General features: G+C 39.3%; 2 protein-coding genes across 6 annotated transcripts; one reads left to right on the top strand and one right to left on the bottom strand.

Annotated features, from left to right (window-relative positions):
• The first annotated feature begins 101 nt into the window (after positions 1 to 101).
• LOC123874812 (SAGA-associated factor 11 homolog) lies at positions 102 to 9,381 on the top strand. 5 transcript variants are annotated; one of them, XM_045920331.1, is made up of 5 exons: positions 102 to 553; positions 781 to 967; positions 2,209 to 2,403; positions 3,211 to 3,469; positions 9,371 to 9,381. In XM_045920331.1, the coding sequence occupies exons 1-4, from the start codon at positions 199 to 201 to the stop codon at positions 3,449 to 3,451; spliced, it is 978 nt and encodes a 325-aa protein (XP_045776287.1). In that variant the 5' UTR covers positions 102 to 198; the 3' UTR covers positions 3,452 to 3,469; positions 9,371 to 9,381. The 5 variants fall into 5 exon arrangements, with proteins under 5 accessions (XP_045776287.1, XP_045776286.1, XP_045776290.1 ...); XM_045920330.1 differs by lacking the exon at positions 9,371 to 9,381 and having other exon boundaries at positions 3,211 to 3,570; XM_045920333.1 differs by lacking the exon at positions 9,371 to 9,381 and having other exon boundaries at positions 103 to 553; positions 2,269 to 2,403; positions 3,211 to 3,570.
• Positions 7,792 to 24,751, bottom strand: LOC123874811 (adenylosuccinate synthetase). The gene is made up of 10 exons (XM_045920329.1): positions 24,312 to 24,751; positions 18,223 to 18,325; positions 14,100 to 14,233; positions 13,402 to 13,547; positions 12,662 to 12,867; positions 12,025 to 12,179; positions 11,202 to 11,326; positions 10,641 to 10,767; positions 9,571 to 9,691; positions 7,792 to 8,706 (listed from the first exon to the last, which is right to left on the bottom strand). Exons 1-10 carry the CDS (start codon positions 24,498 to 24,500, stop codon positions 8,654 to 8,656), a joined length of 1,359 nt encoding a protein of 452 aa, XP_045776285.1. The 5' UTR covers positions 24,501 to 24,751; the 3' UTR covers positions 7,792 to 8,653.
• Between the last annotated feature and the right edge of the window lie 118 nt (positions 24,752 to 24,869).

Below are 24,869 nucleotides of genomic sequence, written 5' to 3'. Positions count from 1 at the left end.
CAACAAGTCATTTTTAGATGGCGGCTTTAGTTTATTTTAGCCACGCGCCATAAGAGCCTTGTCGGACTGTAGGTCAGTGCCACAGAGTACTACAGAGTCAGAGTACTTTGTAATTGTAAAGTGCTCAAGTCAGCTGTGGTCAGCTGTTTTGTTTGTAGTTTTTCCCGAATTAATTTATTTAATATTTTTTGGTCAAAAATGAATACAATCGTTAGTGAATTAAGTATGAACGATTTGAACAGTAAATTTTTCGAGATAATACAGAACGAAAGCAACGCTGAAGACGCGGCTAACTTTATATTTGAAAGTGTTTGTGACGATGTTACTTTGGGCGTACTTTTCGAGGTCCATCATGGAATAAAAACTGGTCTCACGGAGCTCTTGGAAGGGGAGAAGGAGGATGAAGAGCCGTACAAGATAGTGAACTCGCCAGAATGCGATGTTTTTGGTTTTTCGATATTGAAGAAGACTCCCGATTCAAACTGTTCTTGCCCTAACTGCGAGAGGCCTGTGTCGGCGACACGGTTTGCCCCTCACCTAGAAAAATGCATGGGTGAGTACATTAACGTATTAAGTGCATAGTCAATCAAATTATCAATACAAATATGAAATATTAGGCACTGTAAGTCATTCCTCACTGATATTGCACATCCTAAACTGATGGTCCAATAATAGTTAGTAGACTTTCATTAAAACCTGTATTTCGAACCTGTGGTAGGGTCACAGACGTAGCATAAGAGACACTAGTTTTCCTACATGAATGATTTTATACTCCGCCAGGTATGGGCCGCAACAGCTCCCGCATAGCCTCGCGTCGAATCGCGTCCAACAGTCGAGAACCAACTTCCTATGCAGGACTCCTCAGTGATGATGAGGATGACGCAGACTGGTCCGGCGCGCCGCTGTACAGCGAGCGACGCAAACGACGGCTGAAGACCAATAACAAGAGGCCTAGCAAAATGCATAAGTATATTTCTTTCATATTTCATTTTCAGATTTCACAGAATTTGATAATGCTGTACTACCTCATATTTTGCTATAAGACGTCTCAAGTTCAGCAAACACAAGTACAGATTTGACTTTGTTTAACACTAGATTTTTGCAGTGCCTAGTTAAAAGCCTATCCAGAACTGCAGAAAACCAAGTTTATTCGATAGCTAAAGAGAAACGGTAGGGAGCAGCGTGGTCTTGTAAGTGGGAGGTCCCGGGTTTGAATCCTGGCAGGGGTAATTTATAATTTCAAAATTGTCTGACTGTAGATTTCTGGTCTACCACCAGACCAGACCAGACCAGGGCTGGTGGTAAGCTGAAATCATGACTTCATCACAAATCTTTACCACTAAGCAATTAAGCATTCCAGTATGATGCAAAATTGCACCACTATTTGGAAATTCCTAAAATCTTAATTGGTTCTGGTCTGGGCTGGAGGGACATATTATCTGATCTACGTAAGTCTGCCATTTTGAATTTGAAAATGAACCTCATTTCCGCAATCAGCAATTCAGCACACCAAAAACCCTGGGAAGGGACAAGCACGGTTCACGTTAGTGATAAAACTTGTAACAAAACCTTGAGGCTTCAACTGTCAAATATAGCCTAAAAAAACAAGGTGCTTGGGCTGATGTGACAGTGTGGCAAAGAATCTTTGATTTCACATTCACCCCTCAAGCATAAATCCATACTAATATTATAAATGCGAAAGTGTGTCTGTCTGTTTGTCCAACAGTTTAACCGATTTTGATGCAAGGTACAGAGTTAGCTTATATCCCGAGGAAGAACATAGGCTGGTTTTTACACAGCTAAATCAAAGAATTCCCACAGGATTCTTATAGGCCTATCCATTTAACCAATTTATATGAAATTTGGCACAGATAGTGTGCATCCCGAAAATGGATATAGGCTACTCTTTACTCAGAAAATCAAAGTATTTCCTATGGGATATAAAAACAAACTCCTTCCAGACGTCAGAAAGTCACGAGCACCATCTGGTACCTAATATTTGACAGATAGATGTTGATACAGGATCAAACAGAATTCACTCCGACACAAGATTGTCACTTCCCAGGGTTTTCAGTGTCACTTCTCATTAAAAAAGAAGTATCGCCGCCATCTTTAAAGAATATGGATATATGTTCATAATCAGCACTGCTGTCAAGATCACACTACAAACACTATAATCAGCCAACACTAAGTAAGAAAACCTAATAGCCTTTCAGGGCTATACAATCTACCGCCTTCCTCCTTCACTCAACTTTCCAGCGGCAATAGGAGTAACAACGGCAACCACAACTCTGACTCCAACGAAGGTGCCACCTACGAGACGATGACTGCCAACGAGAAAAAGAACCTTTTGCTGCAGATATGCGGGGTAGTGTCCGAGCATACTAAGAAACTGTGTACACGGTGAGTTTAGATTATTGAAAAACCAGTCAAGAGCTTGTCATACTTGCATACAAAGTGTTTCATACCATGATACAAAAAATATCACTTAATTTTTTGTAATGTAACCACAAATTCATGGTTTTTGGATATTTTTCTTTACGTGTGCTATATAGCCTGCCAAATTTCATGATTCCAGAATTATAGGTTTTAATCCCCTTGATGGGTTTTGAGTCTTGACAGCCACGACAGACTGCCCCTGAATATTTGCAGCTTAAGAGGAACCGCCTTGTTGACTTTCAAGAATTTGTTGATCCACTCCATGTTGAAATCTATCTTTTCATAATAAGATACACTCATGTTTCATCAGATATGTATACGACGGTCATGCCCCTCTACAAGTTCTGAATTCTATAAAATACATATCCATATTTTAGGCTGCCACATTGTACCCACCTGCCTATATTTTGTTGTGCTTTGTATGTGCTTTTTAACCCCCGGCCCAAAAAGAGGGGCGTTATAAGTTTGACGTGTGTATCTGTCTGTGGCATCGTAGCTCCTAAACTAATGAACCGAATTTAATTTAGTTTTTTTGTTTGAAAGGTGGCTTGATCGAGAGTGTTCTTAGCTATAATTCAAGAAAATCGGTTGAGTCTTTTGAAAGTTATCAGCTCTTTTCTAGTTACTGCAACCTTCACTAATTGTCGGTGTTATAAATTTTTAATTTACACTTGTTCTGTGCTAATTTTGTGGTATACAATAAAAGTATATTCATTCATTCATCCACCCTTTAATGAAAATCTCATCTCCAAATTGCTTTTAAAATTTCAGATCAACCCGTTGCCCCCAACACACAGAAGAGCAACGTCGCACGTTAAGGAACAGCGTTCTAGAACCTTCCACGCCAGAGTCACAATCCATGGGGCTCACGGCTGAAGAAGCAGGGTCACCCCCTGACTCCAGCCCTTCGTCGTCTTGTTCGTCGTCGAGTCGAAAACGCGACCGCCATCGCGCCATTCCCAAAATGAAGAATAAACGGGAAAAATTGTCCCCCCTAAATGGAAGGGATTAAATATTAAAAAAAATCTATGTTCATCCATACTATATACTTACATTATAAATGCGAAAGTCTGTCTGTCTGTCTGCTACATTTCACGGCCCAACAGTTTAACCGATTCTGACGAAATTTGGTACAGGGTTAGCTTATATCCCGGGGACGGACAGACATACTTTTTATCCCGGAAAATCAAAGAGTTTTCGCGGGATTCCCAAAAACCCATCTGCTTAACCGATTTGTAGGAAATTTTGTACCGAGGTAGCTTGCGTCCCTGTAATTGACATAGGCGACTTTTTATCCCGGAAAATCAAACAGTTCCCACGGGATCTATAAAAATCTAAATCCACGCGGACTAAGCCGCGGGCATCCTCTAGTTATAAATGAATGCGCAAACGCATTTTTGTGTTTGTTTCATTGTTTTAAAAATGCTGACTAAAATGTATGTAGGTAGGACTTGTAAATGTTAATAATAATTGTATTTTAGTAAAAGTTGAAAAATAGTAATAGGTGATCTCTGTAAACTAGGTACCGCTACTATTTTTGTATTGCTTCATGATTTGCAAAGACTAATTTAGATGTTCCACGCGTGGAATCATAGATATCTATGTCAGTAAAACATAGGTATTCTTTTTTATAATTTTTTTTAATTTAAAAAAAATGTATTCTACTGTTTATGGTTGGAATTACTAACCTGCATTTTATTCCTTTTTAAGGTTCTTATAAGGCTGAAAGCTTGTATGCTTGTGGTTATGCTGTTGTAGGTAGTAGGTACGCATTGTACTTACTCTACAAGCGGTCAAGATATTGGTGTGTTTGTGTGGAATACTCATACCTACGCTTAAATGCTGTTATAAATACCTATTGTGTAAATATACCTTCAAAAATTTTGTCGGTATTGCTGCACCACAAAAAACTGTAGTGTTTATAATTCCTTTGAAATTGTGTTTTTGACACGTAGGTATGATTTGTGTGCCATTAATGATACAATGTTAACTGTCGATAAGCAAAATATATATAATATATATAAGAAAGTGTATACTATATGACTGTGTTTTAATTTTAACTAGCTGATGCCCGCAGCTTCGCCCGTGTTGATTTTGGTTTTTAAAAATCCTGTGCGAACTTTTGATTTCCCAGGACAAAAGTAGCCTATCCGTAATAGCCTGTCCCTGGGATGCAACGTGTTTCTATGCCACGTAGAAACATTTAAACCACGATTTAGGAATGCAATTCCTTACAGCTTCAGTAACACACCTATCAAGGGTGCAAGGGTTAAAGAAAATCATACGCATAAAAGAATAAAACATTATTTATTGACATAATAGTAACCGTAAAATATTTACATTAAAAATTACAGATATCACATAAAACACACGCCAAAGAAATTTGGTACAGCGAGTTATTCTCAATAAGTACAATATTAGTTTAAAATGAAAAAAATATTAATCAAAAAAAAACAAAAAAGACGTGAAATAATTAAGTTCGTCACCCAACTACGTCTAGAAGGTTTCTAACAATAGATTCGCCATATTGGATATTTTAATGACGTCATAACCAATCCCCTAATTACTTACAAAGATGAAAGTATAACCCTTCCTTCTGCATTCCTTTAAGTTAAGGATATAATAAGATTAAAAATTAAAATAATTAAATTATCATTAAAAAATATTTAAGTAAGAATAAAATAAGTATTTGTTTATTTATTTACTTGTGGTTAATTTGATTGTAAATAATCTATAAACTAAATTGACATGTATTTAGTGCTATCCTTTTTTGTCAGGAGCATTTTAAAAGGGGTAGCAACATATTTAGAGCTGGGCCATTTTAGTTTAATGTTAAGAGTGTTGTAACAACAGAATTAGCCACATTCATTAATAAAATAAATATATTTCAAATCTATTCCCATTGTATAAAACGTTTTACATAATATACAACGTTTCTTCTGAAATTCATAACATTTATAATCAATTAGCACAAACTTGCTAAGTTTTTGTGTTTGTGCTGTGTACTTAAAACTAATTTGATTTAAAAAAATATGTCTGATTTTCAAATTGATAACCCACCATCTAGATAAAGGTGTAAACACATTACCGTGTTATGGTGTGAGGAACGACCCGTCTAGTGCATAGTAGTTACTACATAAAGGTCATACTATTTTGTCGATAAGCGTCGCTCAACATCACAGTAATGTGTCTGTAACTTTAAGCTGAACTGTAGCTTGATTAATATTTTTATTAAAATAGGAACCATGCCAGCCACTATTATTCAACATGATAGTATAATGGACATGTGCAAAGAAAATTTCTCCTAGTTTCAATAAAAGTAAAGTTGAAGAACACACACAGTGCTGCAAATATAAAACATTTTAACACTATAAAATCTAGCGTTTAAACTATCGTGAGTTATATCCATTATAAATTATAAATGTCTGACGGCTGACCTCACGTGTTTGAAACTATTCGGGCATACTTCCACTAAATAACTATAGTTCCATACTACGGTCTCCGTAAACCGCGGCTGAGAGCCGCGACAGGTGGGTATGCAGTCGTTTGGGATGCGGCTGGCCAGAATTCTGACAGCCCAAGGTAACGTCCGATAGTTTGCACAGTTCAGTGTTTAGTTTAGTTTGCACATTTTATTATCCACATACACATCCGCGATCAGCCGCGTCCGGTAATTCGTTTCCGCCTTTACTCGTGAATTCAGCCATTAGACATAACTATAAAATCTGTTGAAATTACTTTTATCGAAAGTAGTAATAAACGCGATATTATATGAGAATATTGTACCATCTACATTTTATGAATATATAAATATTTACAACAAAATCGTATCAAAAGCTGTAAGGCAGTTAAACTTCTCAAAAACAGCGGAGACTGGACAAGGCCCCTTTGAATATTGCCTACATTGTGTTTAAGCCTGAAATACATAGAATGTGCGACACCGCAGGAATTCGTAAGGCCGACCACACTTCATACGAATTTGACTCGTTAAGCGCGAGCCTATCTTGATAATAATGAAAAATCGTACACGCGTACGCGCGCTTTCTGTATGACGCTCTGCTAAGTAGTTTTCATGGCACATAATGTATTTTAGGCTTTTGTGTGTAAAATCATACAATGTAACAACATTGTCTATACATAATCATATTAGATATATAATATATAATATCTTAAGTAAAATACTGTTGCTAAATCGGCATTGATATAATATACGGGTCGAGCAATTTAGTCTTTATAGGCAGCAACATACTTTTAAAACTTTTTTTTTTTGTATGATCTTTGCATTATTTATCATCATTGGAGAACAGCAATGTGTAACAATATTAATACATACCTGTGTGAAAGTATTTACCCATATAATTTTAAACTGAAGGAAAAAATATTTACCGATATTATAGACCCACTAAGGGCGTATTTCACAATCGCGGGATAAACTTTATCTACCAGATAAAGACATTTTGACAGATTCCCAATACAAAAACGGCATTAACGTCAAATTTGTTAGCTAAAGTTTATCTGGAGATTGTGAACCAGGCTATTACTATAAAACCTCGTGAGTGTCAAATGCTACTTTTTATTCCGGAAATACGAGCTCTTAAGGGCCATGTGACGGGCCTGCCCGCGAAATCCAATTTAATTTGGTTTTTCGCAATTTTTAAACTAATACGACAACGTAGGCTTATGGCATTTTAATTGCAACAATGGCAGTATCATCCTCACAGGTTTATATAAAAAACTTTACTTGAAAAGGTCCAATTTAAGAAATTAGCTCTAGTATCGACTAATTTGTGAGTTATAGTCGACACTAGAGCTAATTTCTTAAACTGGACCCTTTTGAGTAAAGATTTTTATATAAACCTGTGAGGATGATACTGCCATTGTCGCAATTAAAATGTCATAAGCCTACGTTGTCGTATTAGTTTAAAAATTGCGAAAAACCAAATTAAATTTGAATTTCGCGGGCAGGCCCGTCACATGGCCCTTAACCTCTCGTCTGTGTTGGCATGGATCCTTGCGGGCGGCTTGTCTGTGTTGTCATGGATCCATGCCATCCATGTCTATACTACCTTGCCTTCTCTTATTGGATTTTAAGCTTTATTGGTCTTGAAATAGAGTTTAAAGTCTAATATTATAATATAGACAGATAAATAACGAACAATAAACAGTCATTCATTTCGTTCAAAGTACCAAGCGTTGCTTGGTATGTCAATTTGAATTTCACTTCCCGCGCGCAGGTGACGTCATTTCACACAGACAACGGAGATTTATTTTTAATACCTATAACAGACGAGAGGTTAACGGGTTTTTATAAACCTAAATCCACATCGACAGTGTCGAACGAACACAATATTTTAAGAGTATGTTTCCGCCTTTAAAATGATCGCACATCCATCAGCAAACACTGCATTACTTCAAGTTTTTGCAAGTCCGTGTTGATAGATGTGCGACCACCTTTACCAAAGACCCTTAACTATTTGCATATCCCTTGAATCGGGAAATTGACGAATGTGTACAATATCGGGATTTTAGACTATTTCTAAAGTATACCAACTAGAACTTGAAGCATCAATAGCTTGATTGACGAACCAATAGCGCGGAAAATAGAAAACTCAGCCATCGCACTTCACTTCATATCCTATGTTAGTGCGAGATTGGTACCTTTCGTTCCCCGCGCAGTATGAGAAAATAGTAAGGTTAGGTTAGTAACGTTGATAAAACATCAAAACACCATAAAGTCAAAGTAAAATGGACCTAAATAATATTACTACATATTACTACTACGGTTTCGGCATGAAGCGTTGGCTGTAGTATGGACAAACTTGAACTTTAATATAAGGTAGCTAAGGTCCATTTTACTTTGACGCTTGACTTTTATCAACAGTCAGTAAGGTGGCGCCGCCAGCGGTTTTTCTACGTGAAACGAACTGTACTTTCACTCATGCCTCAAGAACTAACGCAAGCTATGAATAACGCGTGCCTACAAAGAAACGAATCGAAAAGAGAGACGTCAATCTCTCTCGCTTACACAGTACGCATGTGTGTAGTGTGCGAGTGAGACGGAATGATTAGCGCCGCTTCGATTCGATTCGTTCCTTTTTGGCGTTATAGGTTAGAAATAGTCCAACACCGTCAGCCGTCCTCTACATACATTTAGTTTAGTGTATAACTAGAGTATAACATACATTTCACTAACGACGTCCCGCGTCGCCGCGCGTTAATGCGCGTTGATGATCGATTCTCGCCCTTGACCAACGCCTATATATTTTACTGGAAAAAATACAGGAAAATATAATATAAAACGTATATTACAACAATAAACAGCTAGCAAAAACGGAGACAGGTAATAATAGTACTGATGATTACTGATAAGGTACCACAAAAAAAAACCAACTAAGTGACGGTAGAGGTCAACGAACGTTACGTAAATGGGCCACTCAGAGTCAATGCCGCCTCGTAGGTGGGGCATTGACCCGAGTTTTGCACGCTATACATTGCGGGTTTGAAAAATACCAAATCACTAAAATGGTTATTGGCATTAGATTGTATTTAGGTAGTATAATAATAACCCTAAGTTTTTGTTAGCGTTTTGGTTACGTTATGATTTTTTTTTCTCTCTCTCGTCTGGCTTTACACTGATTACCCAATGTCAACTTTGTAGTTATTTACAAGTTAGGGAACTACCTATATATGTGTATAAGTATGGACTTCGTCTGCGCCGGCGCCCCCTTAGAGCGCTTCCCAGTCAGTTCCACCACCAATAAACACCAGCAGAACACAAAAACCGGCCACGTTTCACCAAAAACCGGCCACGTTTCACAAAACAACACTCCAAAAAAGCACCGCACGCGCGCCAACAAACGCCACCACAGACGAAGTCCCTTGTATATGATTACACTAGCTGATGCCCGCGACTTCGTTCGCGTGGATGTAGGTTTTTTAAAATTCCCGTGGGAACTCTTTGATTTTCATCTATCTCCATTCTAAATTTCAGCCCAATCCGTCCAGTAGTTTTTGCGTGAAGGAGTAACAAACATACACACACACACACACACACACACACACAAACTTTCTCCTTTATAATATTAGTGTGATATTAGACAAGAATGTCAAAGTCTAATAGTGTGATCTTACCTGGCACTTGCAAGAAGTCCTCAATGAGTTTGACGTAGTCGCGTGCGGCGGCGGGTAAGTTAGCCATGTCGCGCACGTCCTCCGTGCTGCAAGCCCAGCCTGGCAGCGTCACGTACTCCACCTGACATGTACATATACTTCCTTCAATAATTAACCCTCGACCCAAAAAGAGGGGTGTTATAAGTTAGACGTGTGTATCTGTCTGTGGCATCTTAGCTCCTAAACGAATGAATCGATTTTAATTTAGTTTTTTTTTTGTTTGAAAGGTGGCTTGATCGAGAGTGTTCTTAGCTTTAATCCAAGAAAATCGGTTCAGCCGTTTGAAAGTTAGCAGTTCCTTTCTAGTAACTGTAACCTTCACTTGTGGGGGGTGTTATAAATCTTTAATTTACACTTGTTGTCAGTTAATCTCAGTTAACTCATAAACAAAGAAGAACGCAAGTAAAATATAGCAGTGCCATGCAAGGCATAGAGGCATAAAAACACTGCATACCGTAGATTATTTTTTTGTTTTGTTGCTCTCACGATAAGTTCATGAAGGACTCGCGCATGAAATGTTTCGCACCATCATACACGATGTAAGGTACTTTTTAATTTTCTCTAATTTGCATGGCGGCCATTTTGAAATTCGCCGTCTTGGTTTTGATTATTTATTGTTATAGCGGCAAAAGTCCACACACACTGAGAATTTCAACTCTATCTATTACGATTCACGAGATACGGCCCTATGACAGACAGTTGGGCGGACAGCGGAGGCTTAGTAATAAGCCTTTCGGCCACCCTTCGGGTACCATTGTCAACCGATAAATGCCCACTGCTGGACATAGGCTGGTAGGTCTTGGAAAGGCCTATGTCCAGCAGTGGACGCATGCAGGCTGATGGATGGACATAGGTTTCTTGTAGGGACCACCACACACCACAGTCTTGCGCCGCCTGAATCCAGCGGCCCCCTGCGACTTATTTGATGTTGTCTGTCCACTTAGTGGGGGGACTCCAACGCTGTGCTTTTTCCGGTTCCGCCATTCTAGCATCTTCGGGTACGGAACCCTAGAAATGTTGAACAGCCTCACCTCAACATTGCTTAGTTCAGGCATCGAGGACGGGAAGTAGTTAATTTTCTTCCCGTTAGATTTGTACGCGACGCCTACTTTGATTTCTTTCAACGTATCCAAAATGTCTAGTTTTGTTAGACATAACCTGTAACATAAATGATGAGGAAAACTTTTATTAATGTATTTTGGAAATATTTTTTTTTTATAATTACGATGATAGACCTTTCTAAATATTTTTTCGTTTACAATATTATTTTTTTGACAGCAAAGCTACCTATAGTACGCGTCAGGTCGAGATGGCAATCAGGGTATGAGGCCCCGCACACCCGCATATTCTTCTCTCTGGGCTGGTTTCCGCACTTAAACATTTCCGTCTGTTGTGCGTGATACACCCCATATCTACCGCACTATCCCTCACCGGATTAGGGCGGGGTCTATAATTTCCCCGTCGGAATCTATTTTTTTAATTGACAATACCGAAACGATAGCGTGATGACACGAAGCGATCAGCGTTTACGCAGCGCCAGCGTTGCGTAGTCGTCGCCCGTATACTATACAGAGGTTCTACGCAATACTCACGAGGTATAGCCGTTGACCATGGCAGTGTAACGCACGACCACCAAATCAAGCCAGCCGCAGCGCCGCACGCGCTTCGTGGTCACCCCCACCTCGTGGCCCCGTTCTTGTAGCATCTTTCCAGTATCCTGCAAATAGACAAATTAGCCTTGAGTATCACAGCAAACAACTAAGCAAGCGTAGTGTGGGACGCTCTCCAGCACGGTGGACTGACGATATGAAGGGGCTGGCGGGAAGTGGCTGGATGAGGAAGGCTGAGGACCGGGTGTGGTGGTTAGGGAAGGCCCATTTCCAACAGTGGATGTCCACAGGCTGATGATGATGATGACATCCTCTGTCTACTACCACAGAGGTCTTCGCACATCACACAGACTCAACTCAACTCATGCATGGAAAAATGAGCTTTATATTGTTTTTATTTCGGTCGAATTTTCAACATTTAACTGAAAGAGCGGTATAATGCGTGAGCCACGCGTCACAACAGATTTCATCCTCCCGTAAGCAATTTCACTCTCACCACCTGGGTGCCTGGTGCACTTCGATCGCCCGTTGTGCCAGATCTTTTTTCCATGCACATGCAAATTGTGGAATCAACTCCCTTCAACAGTGTTCCCACCAGATTACAACATGGGGTTATTCAAGGGGCAGACCAACCAAATTTCTTAAAGGCCAGCAACGCATTGGCGGTTCCACTGGTGCTGCAAATGTTCATGGGCAGCGGTATCACTTAACATCAGGTGACTGTCTGCTCGTTTGCTTGCTATTTTTATGCAAAAATCACAGAACAGTTGGGGAGTTTATAGAAATTTATCAAAAACATACTTACGTCATGTAACTCTGTAGGGAAGGGTCCATCGCCGACTCTGGTGGTGTAAGCCTTGACGACTCCGAGGACCTCCCCTATCAGTTTAGGGGGTAGACCGAGCCCCGTGCACACACCACCGATACTGCAGTTCGATGACGTTACATAGGGGTAGGTTCCTAAAACAAGAATACATCCATACAATATTATAAATGCGAAAGTGTCTGCCTGCTACCTTTCACATCTAACTTCGTCCCCTGTTGAACCAATTTGGATGATATTTGGCACAGAGCTACATTACATCCCGGGGATGAACATAGGCTACTTTTATATTGGAAACTTTTGGTTTTCTTAAGTTTTACTATAAAAAATTTCACTGTACCAAATTCTTAGTAGTTCTTACTTCTTACCAAAGTCAATGTCTAACATGGCGACGTTAGCTCCCTCAACCGATACAGTGCAGAATACGGCCCTAATACTCATAATACCGGACAAGTTCGCTATCGATCGCTACACATGCAGTGTTTCGTACTAAGCCGCGTATATTGTCGACTGGATCATCTCGGCCAGGATGATGATGAAAGAAGATAGACACGTTAGATCATAGACACGTTAGGTCTTAGTTCCTAACGTTATAAATTGTTAATACAAAAATTCTCACCAAAATCAATGTCCAACATAGCGGCGTTGGCTCCTTCGACCAGCACTTTCTTCCCATGCTCGATCTCCGAGTGCAGATAGGCCACGGTGTCGCGTACTAAGGGCCGTATCTTCTCCGCATACTCACGATACCTGACCAGTTCGCTATCGATCGCTACTTCGAGGGCCGGGAACATGCGTTTGTAGTTTGCTGCTAGGGTTCTGAATCTGTGAATAAATCCATACTAATATTATAAATGCGAAAGTGTGTCTGTCTGTTTGTCTGCTTGCTTTTCACGGCCTAACAGTTTAACCGATTTTGAGGAAAGGTACAGAGTTAGCTTACATCCCAGGGATGGACATTTTTTATCCTGGAAGAACTTTACTACATAAGCATGAATCATGTAAAGTTCTTCTTTATAGCCACTGTAAGTGAAAAAAAAAACGGGTTTTTAATGCTCTTTGGCATAAGTATTGCATGAAAATTTTTATAGTGCGCCTAGCCTCCTATGCTCTTCTGGTACTTTATTTGTGCAAGCTACAGTTGGTGCTACGTCAAAAGATCTTCAACATTGAAATTGCGTACCTGTGCAGAGGGTGCTTTATTGACGAATGACTAAAGCATAAGTAATGACCAAAAGATGTGAAGTAAGAGAGAAAGCTCACCTACAGTTCGCGGTCGCGTTTCAGCTTTCAATGTTTTATTTTAGGCATGTTTGATGAAAATCTATTCAGCTGAACAATTTTTTACATTTAACTCACTTCTCCTCAAATATATTGAAGTCGCCCAGTAGATCGCCAATTCTGATGCCATTTCTCGTAGCTTTCGACGAATAGGTCGGTCCAATGCCTTTCTTTGTGGTTCCCAAAGAGTTCTTTCCTTTCTCTGCCTCTTGAAGACCATCAACCTGGATAATTTAATATTAGAAATTGATTCTACACGATTCGTTAAAGGCAGGTTGGTAGATGTTTGGTAAAACATCAATGCGCATTACTGTAAAAAGAAACGTATTAATATAGCATTAAAGCCCTATCTGATATCTATTGTCCAGAATATAATCTATCTCTGTGCCGAATTTGGTCAAGATCGTTTCAGCATTGAGCCGTGAATACGAAGAGATAGATAGATAGATAGACAGACCCTTTTGTATAAAATGATAATAAATAATGATAAAATGATAATACTTGTCTGGCGCAGGCGCTGTGGTCTTTTGAGTGGGAGGTCCCAGGTCCAATTCCCAGTAGGCAAAAATTTGAGAATTTATAATTTCCAAATTGTCTCTGGTCTGCAGACCTAGTGGGAGGCTTTTGCCGTGGCTAATTATGAGAACTCTGATTGTCCGGAATGCTAGCTATCAATTTCCTTACAATCAGTTAAGCAGATGGGCCTCGAAAACCTAACAGACAGACACTTTCGCAATTATAATATTAGAACATAATGATGGATGAAATAATAATACCTGTTGATGAATGTCGAAGACAAGATGCGCACGGTCGGAGATGATCAGCCGTTGTTGCCACCCCTCCATTCCCTTGAGCTCGTTTTTTTTCAGCTCCTCGAAGAGTCCAGGCAGGTGGATGACCACTCCATTGCCTGATAAATAAGAAATATTCTAGAACTATGTAGCTGACAAGGATGGATCAGCAGCATCTTCCGATCAGAAAACTTTCAATTATTATTTTTCACATAAATAAAGGATTTCAAAACCTACATAATTATTTTCTCTATAACTGCGATAAAATAACTTTAACTTTGTGAATAGATTTAGACACACAAACAAGCTTTTTAAACATGTTTCATACAAAAATGTTTTGTTTCTTATTTTTTAATAAGTAAGTGATAATAATAAAATGCACCATTGTGGACAAAATGTTGGGTAAAAACTTTACTGTAACCAGTAAATTTTTTTCCTAACTGTTTTTTATCGTAGATTGGAAACTGCATAATCACTGCATGCATCTAGGACATTTCAGCTCCTGCGCCATAGCAAAAAAATGGGAAGGAACATTAAATTCTTCGCGATTTTTGTTCGAAAAATTATTATTTGCGTGACTACAAAGACTAACTTTTAAATCATTTCAGACTTTACAATGCCACAGTAAAAGTTCGGAAACTTCAGCTGTGTATCGCAAATATTATAATGGAAAAATACCACCCTAAGAGATAGAACTCACGGAGCGATTTTCAGCCGCGCCCGCCGCGGTAGCGGGCCCGCAGCTCCTGTAGAATGCTGATATGTATGTAAAACTGAGTGGCACATTTCACGACGCGGTTTACGGCCGCGGCGGGCGCGGTTACTCGCGGCGCCCGCTGCGCTGGCGGGCAACTTGTAGAATCGCGCGGGTCGCGGTAGCCGCAGCCTCGGCGGTTTGCTTCCGCGCACTCTGCGATCGCTTGGCGGGCGACCGCGGTGGGCGGCGGAGCATTTTCTATTTTTCTCAAAAGTTCTAGATAACTGGATATGGACATTCGAAAATAATTAAAGAATTTTTCTTCATCCTTCTTTAACTCACTAATAAGAGTAACAAATAATCCATCTCTTTCCTTAATCAGTGGATGCACCCAGAACCTTTTAGGCCTTCTTTTTTCATTTTTCTATGAAGTAAGTATAACGCAAAAATTCGTTTCTGTTGTATGTCTATGGCTGCCTCCAGGCAGCCATAGAAATACATCAGAAACGAATACTCAACTCAACTAAACTCAAACTCAATTAAATTACCAACTCAACTAAAATACCGCCCGTCTTGCAACCGCCCGTCTGGCGTCCGCCCGCCAAGCTTGCGGGCGATAATCGCAACCGTGGCGGCTGCGTTACCGCACAAAACTCCGGTTTCGTGAGTTTTGAAAAGTTTTTAAAATTCCGCCACCGCGGCGGGCACGGGTGAAAACCGCTCCGTGAGTTCTTACTCTAACAGTCGCGTGACATTGAAAACTTAAAAGACGATCACAAAAATTGGCATGAATATCTGCGATTTGACGGTAATTTTAATATCGCTATGAAAACGAAACGTCGTCAATCAGAATTATTCAGCTCATGTATTACGTAACGAGTGATTGATGACTGTCGCAATCAAAGAATCCAAAATAGGCATAGAAATTCACATAGCGTTATAGACGCGCATCACGCTTCTGGCAAACAACAAACAGCTAGCTTCGGCAAACAGCATAGATGGCTTGCCTGCCAATCGAAACGCTCCAAAGCGATGTAAGCATATACAAACACACACGCTTGCTGTTTTCTGTTTGTGACAAGCATTTGGCGCCAAATGCTTGTCTGCAAATGTTGTCAGTATCTAACATCTACGTTTACGTAACGTACTGGTTGGCGTAATTATTTTTGTATATAATAGGTTAGTAGCTAAAAATCGGCAATACGTTAACTGAAACAAACAGCTAGTTCAGCAAACAGCATAGATGGCTTGCCTGCCAATCGAAACGCTCCAAAGCGATGTAAGCATATACAAACACACACGCTTGCTGTTTTCTGTTTGTGACAAGCATTTGGCGCCAAATGCTTGTCTGCAAATGTTGTCAGTATCTAACATCTACGTTTACGTAACGTACTGGTTGGCGTAATTATTTTTGTATATAATAGGTTAGTAGCTAAAAATCGGCAATACGTTAACTGAAACAAACAGCTAGCTTCAGCAAACAGCATAGATGGCTTGCCTGCCAATCGAAACGCTCCAAAGCGATGTAAGCATATACAAACACACACGCTTGCTGTTTTCTGTTTGTGACAAGCATTTGGCGCCAAATGCTTGTCTGCAAATGTTGTCAGTATCTAACATCTACGTTTACGTAACGTACTGGTTGGCGTAATTATTTTTGTATATAATAGGTTAGTAGCTAAAAATCGGCAATACGTTAACTGAAACAAACAGCTAGCTTCAGCAAACAGCATAGATGGCTTGCCTGCCAATCGAAACGCTCCAAAGCGATGTAAGCATATACAAACACACACGCTTGCTGTTTTCTGTTTGTGACAAGCATTTGGCGCCAAATGCTTGTCTGCAAATGTTGTCAGTATCTAACATCTACGTTTACGTAACGTACTGGTTGGCGTAATTATTTTTGTATATAATAGGTTAGTAGCTAAAAATCGGCAATACGTTAACTGAAACAAACAGCTAGCTTCAGCAAACAGCATAGATGGCTTGCCTGCCAATCGAAACGCTCCAAAGCGATGTAAGCATATACAAACACACACGCTTGCTGTTTTCTGTTTGTGACAAGCATTTGGCGCCAAATGCTTGTCTGCAAATGTTGTCAGTATCTAACATCTACGTTTACGTAACGTACTGGTTGGCGTAATTATTTTTGTATACAATAGGTTAGTAGCTAAAAATCGGCAATACGTTAACTGATGGTTTTTTGAACAGCAAAATACGATTTTAGTGGACAAGGCCAACTGTCAGTGTCTACGTTTCAGCGCCATAGGCCATCATAGGTAGGACACACTCACTAAAGACCATCTTTAGGTCTAAGACTTGACGCAATTTTTCAAATGATACCCAGCCCAGCTGTATTCATCAGTCAGCTCCGCGACAAAAGTAATAAAAGGTTAATGCTATAAATGCGATTATCGCTTTGATCGCTTGACAATATTATGTAATAGCGACCTTGGTCGTTAATTTGGAAAGCATGATTAAACTTTCATTAGGCTATAAGCTCGTGCCTTTCGTGCTCCGGTACAGAGTCGTCGGCAGATTTTGTCGGAATTTCCGGATTACTTGCATTAAAAAAATTATTACTGTTAGCATTCCATTTTTATATCTTTGATATGGTACCACGAGAGACTGGTACGATTTTCAAGATCATGCTCGTATCTTTCATCATCATGATCATTGATCAATTTACCGCGGGCTACTACCTACTGAGCAGGGGTCTTAGGCTATAGTCTACCACACCGGCCCAGTGCGGATCCTGAGCTGAGCACTTGGTCAGCTTCATGGATTATGGCCTAAGCCTGTCTCATTGTAAGAGAAAACCAGTATTCTATAGTGGATCGCCAATGGGTTGAGGTGATAACGTTATAGCCGCACTGATGACAGAAGTGCATTTTGAGTTGATAAAGCTACTGGATAGCAGGTGGAAGTCGAACTTTTTAGCACTTGGTAGCCTGGTGGACCAAGTGCTGGCTTTAACTGTTCTCAATCTGAGCGGCGACCCGTTCTCAGTAGTGGGCCGCCGATGGGTTGAGGCGATAATGTGATACACGTACTGATGACAGAAGTGCATTTTGAGTTGATAAAGCTACTGGATAGCAGGTGAAAGTCGAACTTTTTAGCACTTGGTAGCCTGGTTGACCAAGTGCTGGCTTTAACTGTTCTCAATCTGAGCGGCGACCCGTTCTCAGTAGTGGGCCGCCGATGGGTTGAGGCGATAATGTGATACACGTACTGATGACAGAAGTGCATTTTGAGTTGATAATGCTACTGGATAGCAGGTGGAAGTCGAACTTTTTAGCACTTGGTAGCCTGGTGGACCAAGTGCTGGCCTTAACTGTTCTTAATCTGAGCAGCGACCCGTTCTTAGTAGTGGGCCGCCGATGGGTAGAGGTGATAATGTTATACACGTACCGATGACAGAAGTGCATTTTGAGTTGATAATGCCACTGGGAAGCAGGTGGAAGTCGAACTCTTTGCCGTCCACGACAACCGTGTGTCCAGCGTTGTTGCCACCCTGCAACAAAAAAAATAGAGATTGATAATAATGATGATTGATCATAAAATGATAGTGATAGCCTAGTGGAAGACATCGGTCTCCAATTCGGGAGGTCGTTGGTTCGATCTCGGGCGCGTACTTTTCGGTGTTATATGCGTTTTTATGCTTATTTTATCAATAGCAATATCACTTGCTTTAATAGTGAAGGAAAACATCGAGGAAACCTGCATGCCTAGAAATTCTCCACTATACAAACTAACATACAAACATTGATTTTTAGGGTTCCGTACCTCAAAAGGAAAAACGGAACCCTTACCGTGTCTGTCAAGAAAACCTATAGGGTACTTCCCGTTGACCTAGAATTATAAAATTTGGCAGGTAGGTAGGCAGGTCTTATAGCACAAGTACAGGAATAAATCTGAAAACCGCGAATTTGTGGTTCCATCATTTAAAAAAAAAATGTGTTTCAATTTTCAAAGTAAGGTAACTATACCAAGTGAGGTATCATATGAAAGGGTTTTACGTTATAAATTTTAAAACAGATTTTTATTTATTTTTATGTATGATAGTTTTTTGATTTATCGTGCAAAATGTTGGAAAAAATACCCGAGTACGAAACCCTCAGTGCGCGAAACTGACTCGCACTTGGCCGGTTTTTTTTTCTTATCAAAGAATTCCTACAGTATTTACAAAAATCTAAATCCATCGCATTAACAGCTAGTGTGTACATAACAAGTGTAAATTAAAAATTTATAACACCCCCGACAAGTAAAGGTTACAGTAAGAACTAGAAAAGAGCTGATAACTTTCAAATGGCTGAACCGATTTTCTTGGATTATAGCTAAGAACACTCTCGATCAAGCCAGCTTTCAAACAAAAAAAAACTAAATTAAAATCGGTTCATTAGTTTAGGAGCTACGATGCCACAGGCAGATACACAGATACACACGTCAAACTTATACGAGTAACACCCCTCTTTTTGAGTCGAGGGTTAATAAATGATAGTACCTAAATAAATAGATATTTAACACAATATTTTTGCATTGTGTCGCAACTCGCTGGTATAGTACGACAATGGCGCAGTGAAATCGTGTAAACAAATCACAGATGTCTAATATCAAGTCAAGGCTGGTTCCGTTCATTTGATATTGTGTTACTTTTTGCTAGCGGCTATTATTTCTTTCCTCGTAATACTTAGGTATAATAATTAAAGATGGCGAAATTCGAAACGGCCTTATCAAAATTGGAACGATAAATTAGAGCGTTTTTTATTTAATGGAAAAGTATTATTATTTATTATTTTAAGGTACGCCCACAGCATGTTCACAAAACACTTAAAAATACAATAGTATAGTCTTATTCAGTGTGACACACCACTTACGGGCACACACGACTCATGCAGGTAAAACAATGTAATATACATGACCGATCGCATAATATTAGTACATAATAAAGGAAAAATTATATAGCTCCGAAGGATAATAAAACAAAAACAAGATAATATTAACAAATAGTACCTAAAAATAATGACTGAATTTACTTATTTCTAAATATTTGTTACCAATTTTAATTATTAACTATGCAATTAAATGTGATTGAAATAACTACAAAATTAGGAATTGGCCGATTAATTTCTCAAAGCAGAGACAGCCGCCGCAATATTTTTTTAAAAGTAATCAAACCCTGCCGAAAAATGTCGACTTCCTCTTGAGCGCTGGTAAGCTCATTGTAGATACGGCTTAAGCGATTTAAGTATACCTATAGTGCGCGACAGGTTGCTGTGGCAACCGGGGTGGCGCTAACCCGCTGTGGGTGAACGCGGGTGACGTGCGGGTGTTCCCTGCCTCGTACCCCGATTGCCATCTCAACCTGCCGCGTACGATACCTATACTCTATCCACGGAAAGAAGTTAGCTGGCCCTCTGTTACGTAACTCAAAATACCCACTGACTTTTTGTCTTTGTCATTTGTATGGTACGTAACAAAAAGAGTCCTAAACATCTCTCTGCATGGATAGTGTAGTAGGTACATGGTCTCAAATGTTTTCGGTACCGATGGTCACCGCCTCCTTCAACAAGCATGACCTTTTTGTTGGGGATTATTTGGGAGACCAGCAGATTTTATCGCAGGACTAGCTGATACCCACGACTTCGTTCGCGTGGATGTAGGTTTTTAAAATTCCCGCGGGAACTCTTTGATTTTCCGGAATAAAAAGTAGCCTATGTGCTAATCCAGGGTATAATCTATCTCCATTCTAAATTTCAGCCCAATCCGTCCAGTAGGGTTTGCATGAAGGAGTAACAAACATACACACACACACACACACACACACACACATACAAACTTTCTCCTTTATAATATTAGTGTGATAGTGTGATTACTTTTTAACGATAGTGTTTAATCTAATGCCAAGTGGTTCATTTATCTCTAATCTAATATTACAACATTAAGCTCTATCGTTATCAGAGTACTTAGAGTAGATCATTTGATAAAATTTCCAGTCCCGCTTACAAGTACTTACGCATGAAGCCTAACACCACAAAACACGGATGTATACATGTATACTTTATTGCACTACAAAACACAAACGGCAGATTACAAAAAAAAAAACAACAAAGAAATGTGTGTATAGGCTCTGCTCTGATAAGAGTGATTAAGCACACATCCGATCCGTGAATTTTTTTTTTAATCTTAATTTTTTTTGGTACTATACGTGAATATACGGATGTAAAAATCTCGGACCAAACTCGGATATTGCTTACGCACTTATCCGATCTCTAATCCAAATCCAAGCTATTCAGTGGACATCGCTCTAGGAGTATGCCAAAACGCCCCTACACATCATCTGTCACTGGCATGCGCTAATGCATAAACTTAATCTTCACCTAGAAACACATACTGCACCCGGATGAAGAGAAAAACATCTCGGCCATGTGGCTGCTGCTGTTCCTGGCGGCAATTAGTATTGGGAGCTGTAAAATGGGGGCGATCACAATACATATATCGGCAAGGGTCTACGCGATAGAGGGTCTGGAAAAGCCCTGCACAGCCGCCAACGTCAAGAAGAAGAAAGACACCACAAAATAGAATCATCCAGAAGATCCGCTCAGAACATCACACTGCTCAGGCTATTAACTCAGCCTCAGTGGCGTGCAGGCCACAGAGGCATAAAAGTACTGCTTGCCTTAGGAGAACTAACTCAACTTGTTTATTAATTCGTCAAGAAATAGGAACCTACGTAAATAATGTTTATCCTGGCTTCAAACCTTGTACACGCCACTGCTCAGCCTTGGCATTCGGCTGAGTTGGGCTGACCTCTCTGTTACACGCGTTGTTCTGTGAGTGCACTAATCACCCACTAAACAATGTTTACTAGTAAGGCTGGCAGATGATAGTAATCTATAGAGCACCCTTTGACTTTGCTTGGACTTAAGTTACAGTTAAAACGAGACAAATTTATGCCAGCGGTATAACACTGTCTCGTTTTAACAATGTCTTAAGTCTGAGCAAAGTCAAAGTGTGTTCTATAAATCTCAGCGTAAGTGTGCTCAGTCAAGTCAAGAAATATCTTGACTTGGCTGAGTCTAGTCAAGAAATATCTTGTGGAAATCCCTAGAAGAGACCTGGGTCATGTGGTTTTGGAAGTTACACAGACTGGATATATTTCTTAGAGAATACAATTTATCTCAGTTAGGTTAGTAGTAAGTATCTATATTAACTACACGAGTGAGTTATCAAGAGTCTGATGATTCATGGCAGTCTACACAACAAAGTACAATATTTTATCAACTAAATATTACTCATGTACCTAAATATTGTATAGGCAATATTTGATAAATGTAAGTCATTCAACTCTTGTCTAATTAACTATCTATTAGACTAGAAAATAATTGATTTATCTTCTGACTGATATAGAAAGTTTGAAACGCTGAAGATATAATTTATTTTAGGATTCTGTACTTCAAAAGGAACCCTTAGATGATCACTTCATCGCCTGTCTAAAGAGTTTCAGGCATCAGCTAGTAAGTATATAAAAGACTAGCTCATTCCCGCAAATTCCTATTTTACCTAACCTGATTCTATTAACATATTTGCCAGAGCGCCATCTATCTCATTCCGTTGGTCTTTGTATATATACCAGTTACAGCTAGTGAGGCCATAGTTCAGGTTCTGTGACTAATCAATGGCAGACATTAACATAAATTAACACTAGTGTGAGGCAGTTTTATCAGGACTCATTATGACTTCATTATTTATTAATCTATAGTATAACTTTGTATATGTTTTGACTAGCTATGGCCCACGGTGTCACCAGCGGTGAATATGTTTGTGAATCCCGCTGGAACGATGCAATTTTACGGGATGATAAAAGGTAGCCTATGTGTTAATGTAAATCTAGTTAATAATAATCTCCATTCCAATTTCAGCCAAATCGCGTTCATTAGCTTTGGTGTGAAGGAGTAAAAACGTTAATTGCGCTCTGTCAAAATCCCTCGGGAACCATGGATTTTTATGGGACAAAAGTATCCTATGATCCAGGGTATAATCTATCTCCACTCTAAATTTCAGCCAAATGTAGTGCAGTAGTTTTTGCGTGAAGTAACAAACATACACACATACACACACAAATACAAAATTTCGCCTTTATAATATGAGTGTGAAGTGTGATTATGCTCCTGGCATAACATAAAACTTGAAGATCTCAATTTGTATCTGAGAATGTGAGTTTACCAAAGCCGGGTTCTTGGTTTTGTTAAAATACTATTGAGATGATCTGGAGCCCTCAGAGGGTGCCTTGCGTAACACAGCATGTGGGACTTGCAGTCTCCTGGGCGCCGCATCACAAGGAAGCGAGGAGGCTTATTGATTGAGGATCCTGGAGGGGTTCAAAACTAATCGGGCATACTCTGACTAACATGTAAGTTCATAGTTCAGGTACTTATATGTAGATTCATGATGCTGAGTATTAAAACAAGTATTTTTAGAAACAGAAACAGCTCGATTGTAGCATTATTAGAAATATAATAAAATAGCATGAGTACAGTAAAGCAGGCGAGCATGATAATGATTGTCCCAGACCTTGGCAATAATCCACAATTACATTGTCACTATATACAACTGCTGTTCAGGGTGAGCACAAACTACCAACATCTAAAACTTATGCTGTATAAAAGCTTTATTACAATAGCAGGTAGGTAGGTACAGAATAGAAATATGCTAGGATTAAATGATTTATAAATTCTATGATTGAACCATTTATTGTACTCATTTATTTATATAGTAATCTATTAGATTTGATGCTAACTTGGCTAATTTGCTGGACTCCCATTACTTTTCTGCAAAAAAGAAACTGCAGAAAAGAATAGCAATATAATATTTAGACCAGTCATTTTAGTTTAGTTTAGAGATTGTGTACAACAGAATCAGCCAATTATCTTAATATAGTAAAGAGTACAGACTATAGATAGTTCCATACACTCTGCACCCTTGATCAAAATGCATTTACTGCAAATGACTGTCGGGTCTTATCCGCGATTCGCGAGACGTATCAATCACAGTCACATGATTTTAAAATGCACTATAGGCGGGAAATGAGCGTAATCATTACGTAACCGAAGAATTCTACAGTAATGTTGTTACTTGTTTCATTACATGCGATCGTCGACTACGCAAGTTAGCTAAACACAGCTAAACAATACATCACGTTTATACAAAAACAGACCAGCGTATTTTCAAACAACTTGGCCCGATGCCAATATTACAGTTTATAAGAATAGTGAACTTGAAATTCAAAGGACGCCTATAATAGTAGTAATCAAGGCGGCTTAATTGCTTTTTAGAGCATTATTTGAAAACATTAGCGTATACTTTAACCTCAAATGAACACCATGGGCATTCACAAGTTCATCTCATGAAGTTGTTTTTAAGTACACTGTAAAGTAAGTAATAATGTGGAAATTGATAAATATAAATTTGTAAGTATTATTTAATTTTTTAAATCTAACCTGACAGCGGCACACGATGTCGGAGTTTACAGCGAGGAGGTCCACCACTTTTCCTTTGCCTTCATCACCCCACTGAGCACCCAGGACAACAGTCACTTTGTTATTTTCCATTTCGTATTTATTATTTAAATGCGGGCACGGACAGCCGCCGTTTACTTCAGCGGGCTTCGAAATTGTAATCGAAGCCATTATTCTGCGAAGCGCAACGCAAACTTCGAAAATTTATGCGAGTGAACGAAACATGCGCGCGCAGAATCCAAACGGCAAAAAAAGGTTTTTCTTTCAGAATCTTTTTCATAAGCGCACCATTATCAGTGATACCATGTCAAGCTTGTGTTTACGAGATTTTTTATATATTCCCCTTATTTTAAAAGTAGAAATGGCACTCGTGCAATGCAAAATAATTTAATTCATTACTTTATTTACTTTTTATAACTATATTATTGGAAGAACACAGTTGAGATGTATTGTTACGAGTTATGAAAGTTGTCATGTCCTTTTATTTTAATGGTAACTTGCATCATGCTGTCATCTTTCTGTCACACAATGTCAGTGTCA

Source organism: Maniola jurtina, chromosome 19, assembly GCF_905333055.1.
Source record: "Maniola jurtina chromosome 19, ilManJurt1.1, whole genome shotgun sequence".
Classification (NCBI taxonomy): domain Eukaryota; kingdom Metazoa; phylum Arthropoda; class Insecta; order Lepidoptera; family Nymphalidae; genus Maniola; species Maniola jurtina.
Note: the sequence above shows the minus strand (reverse complement) of the source record. Positions and strands in the feature narration are given on the sequence as shown.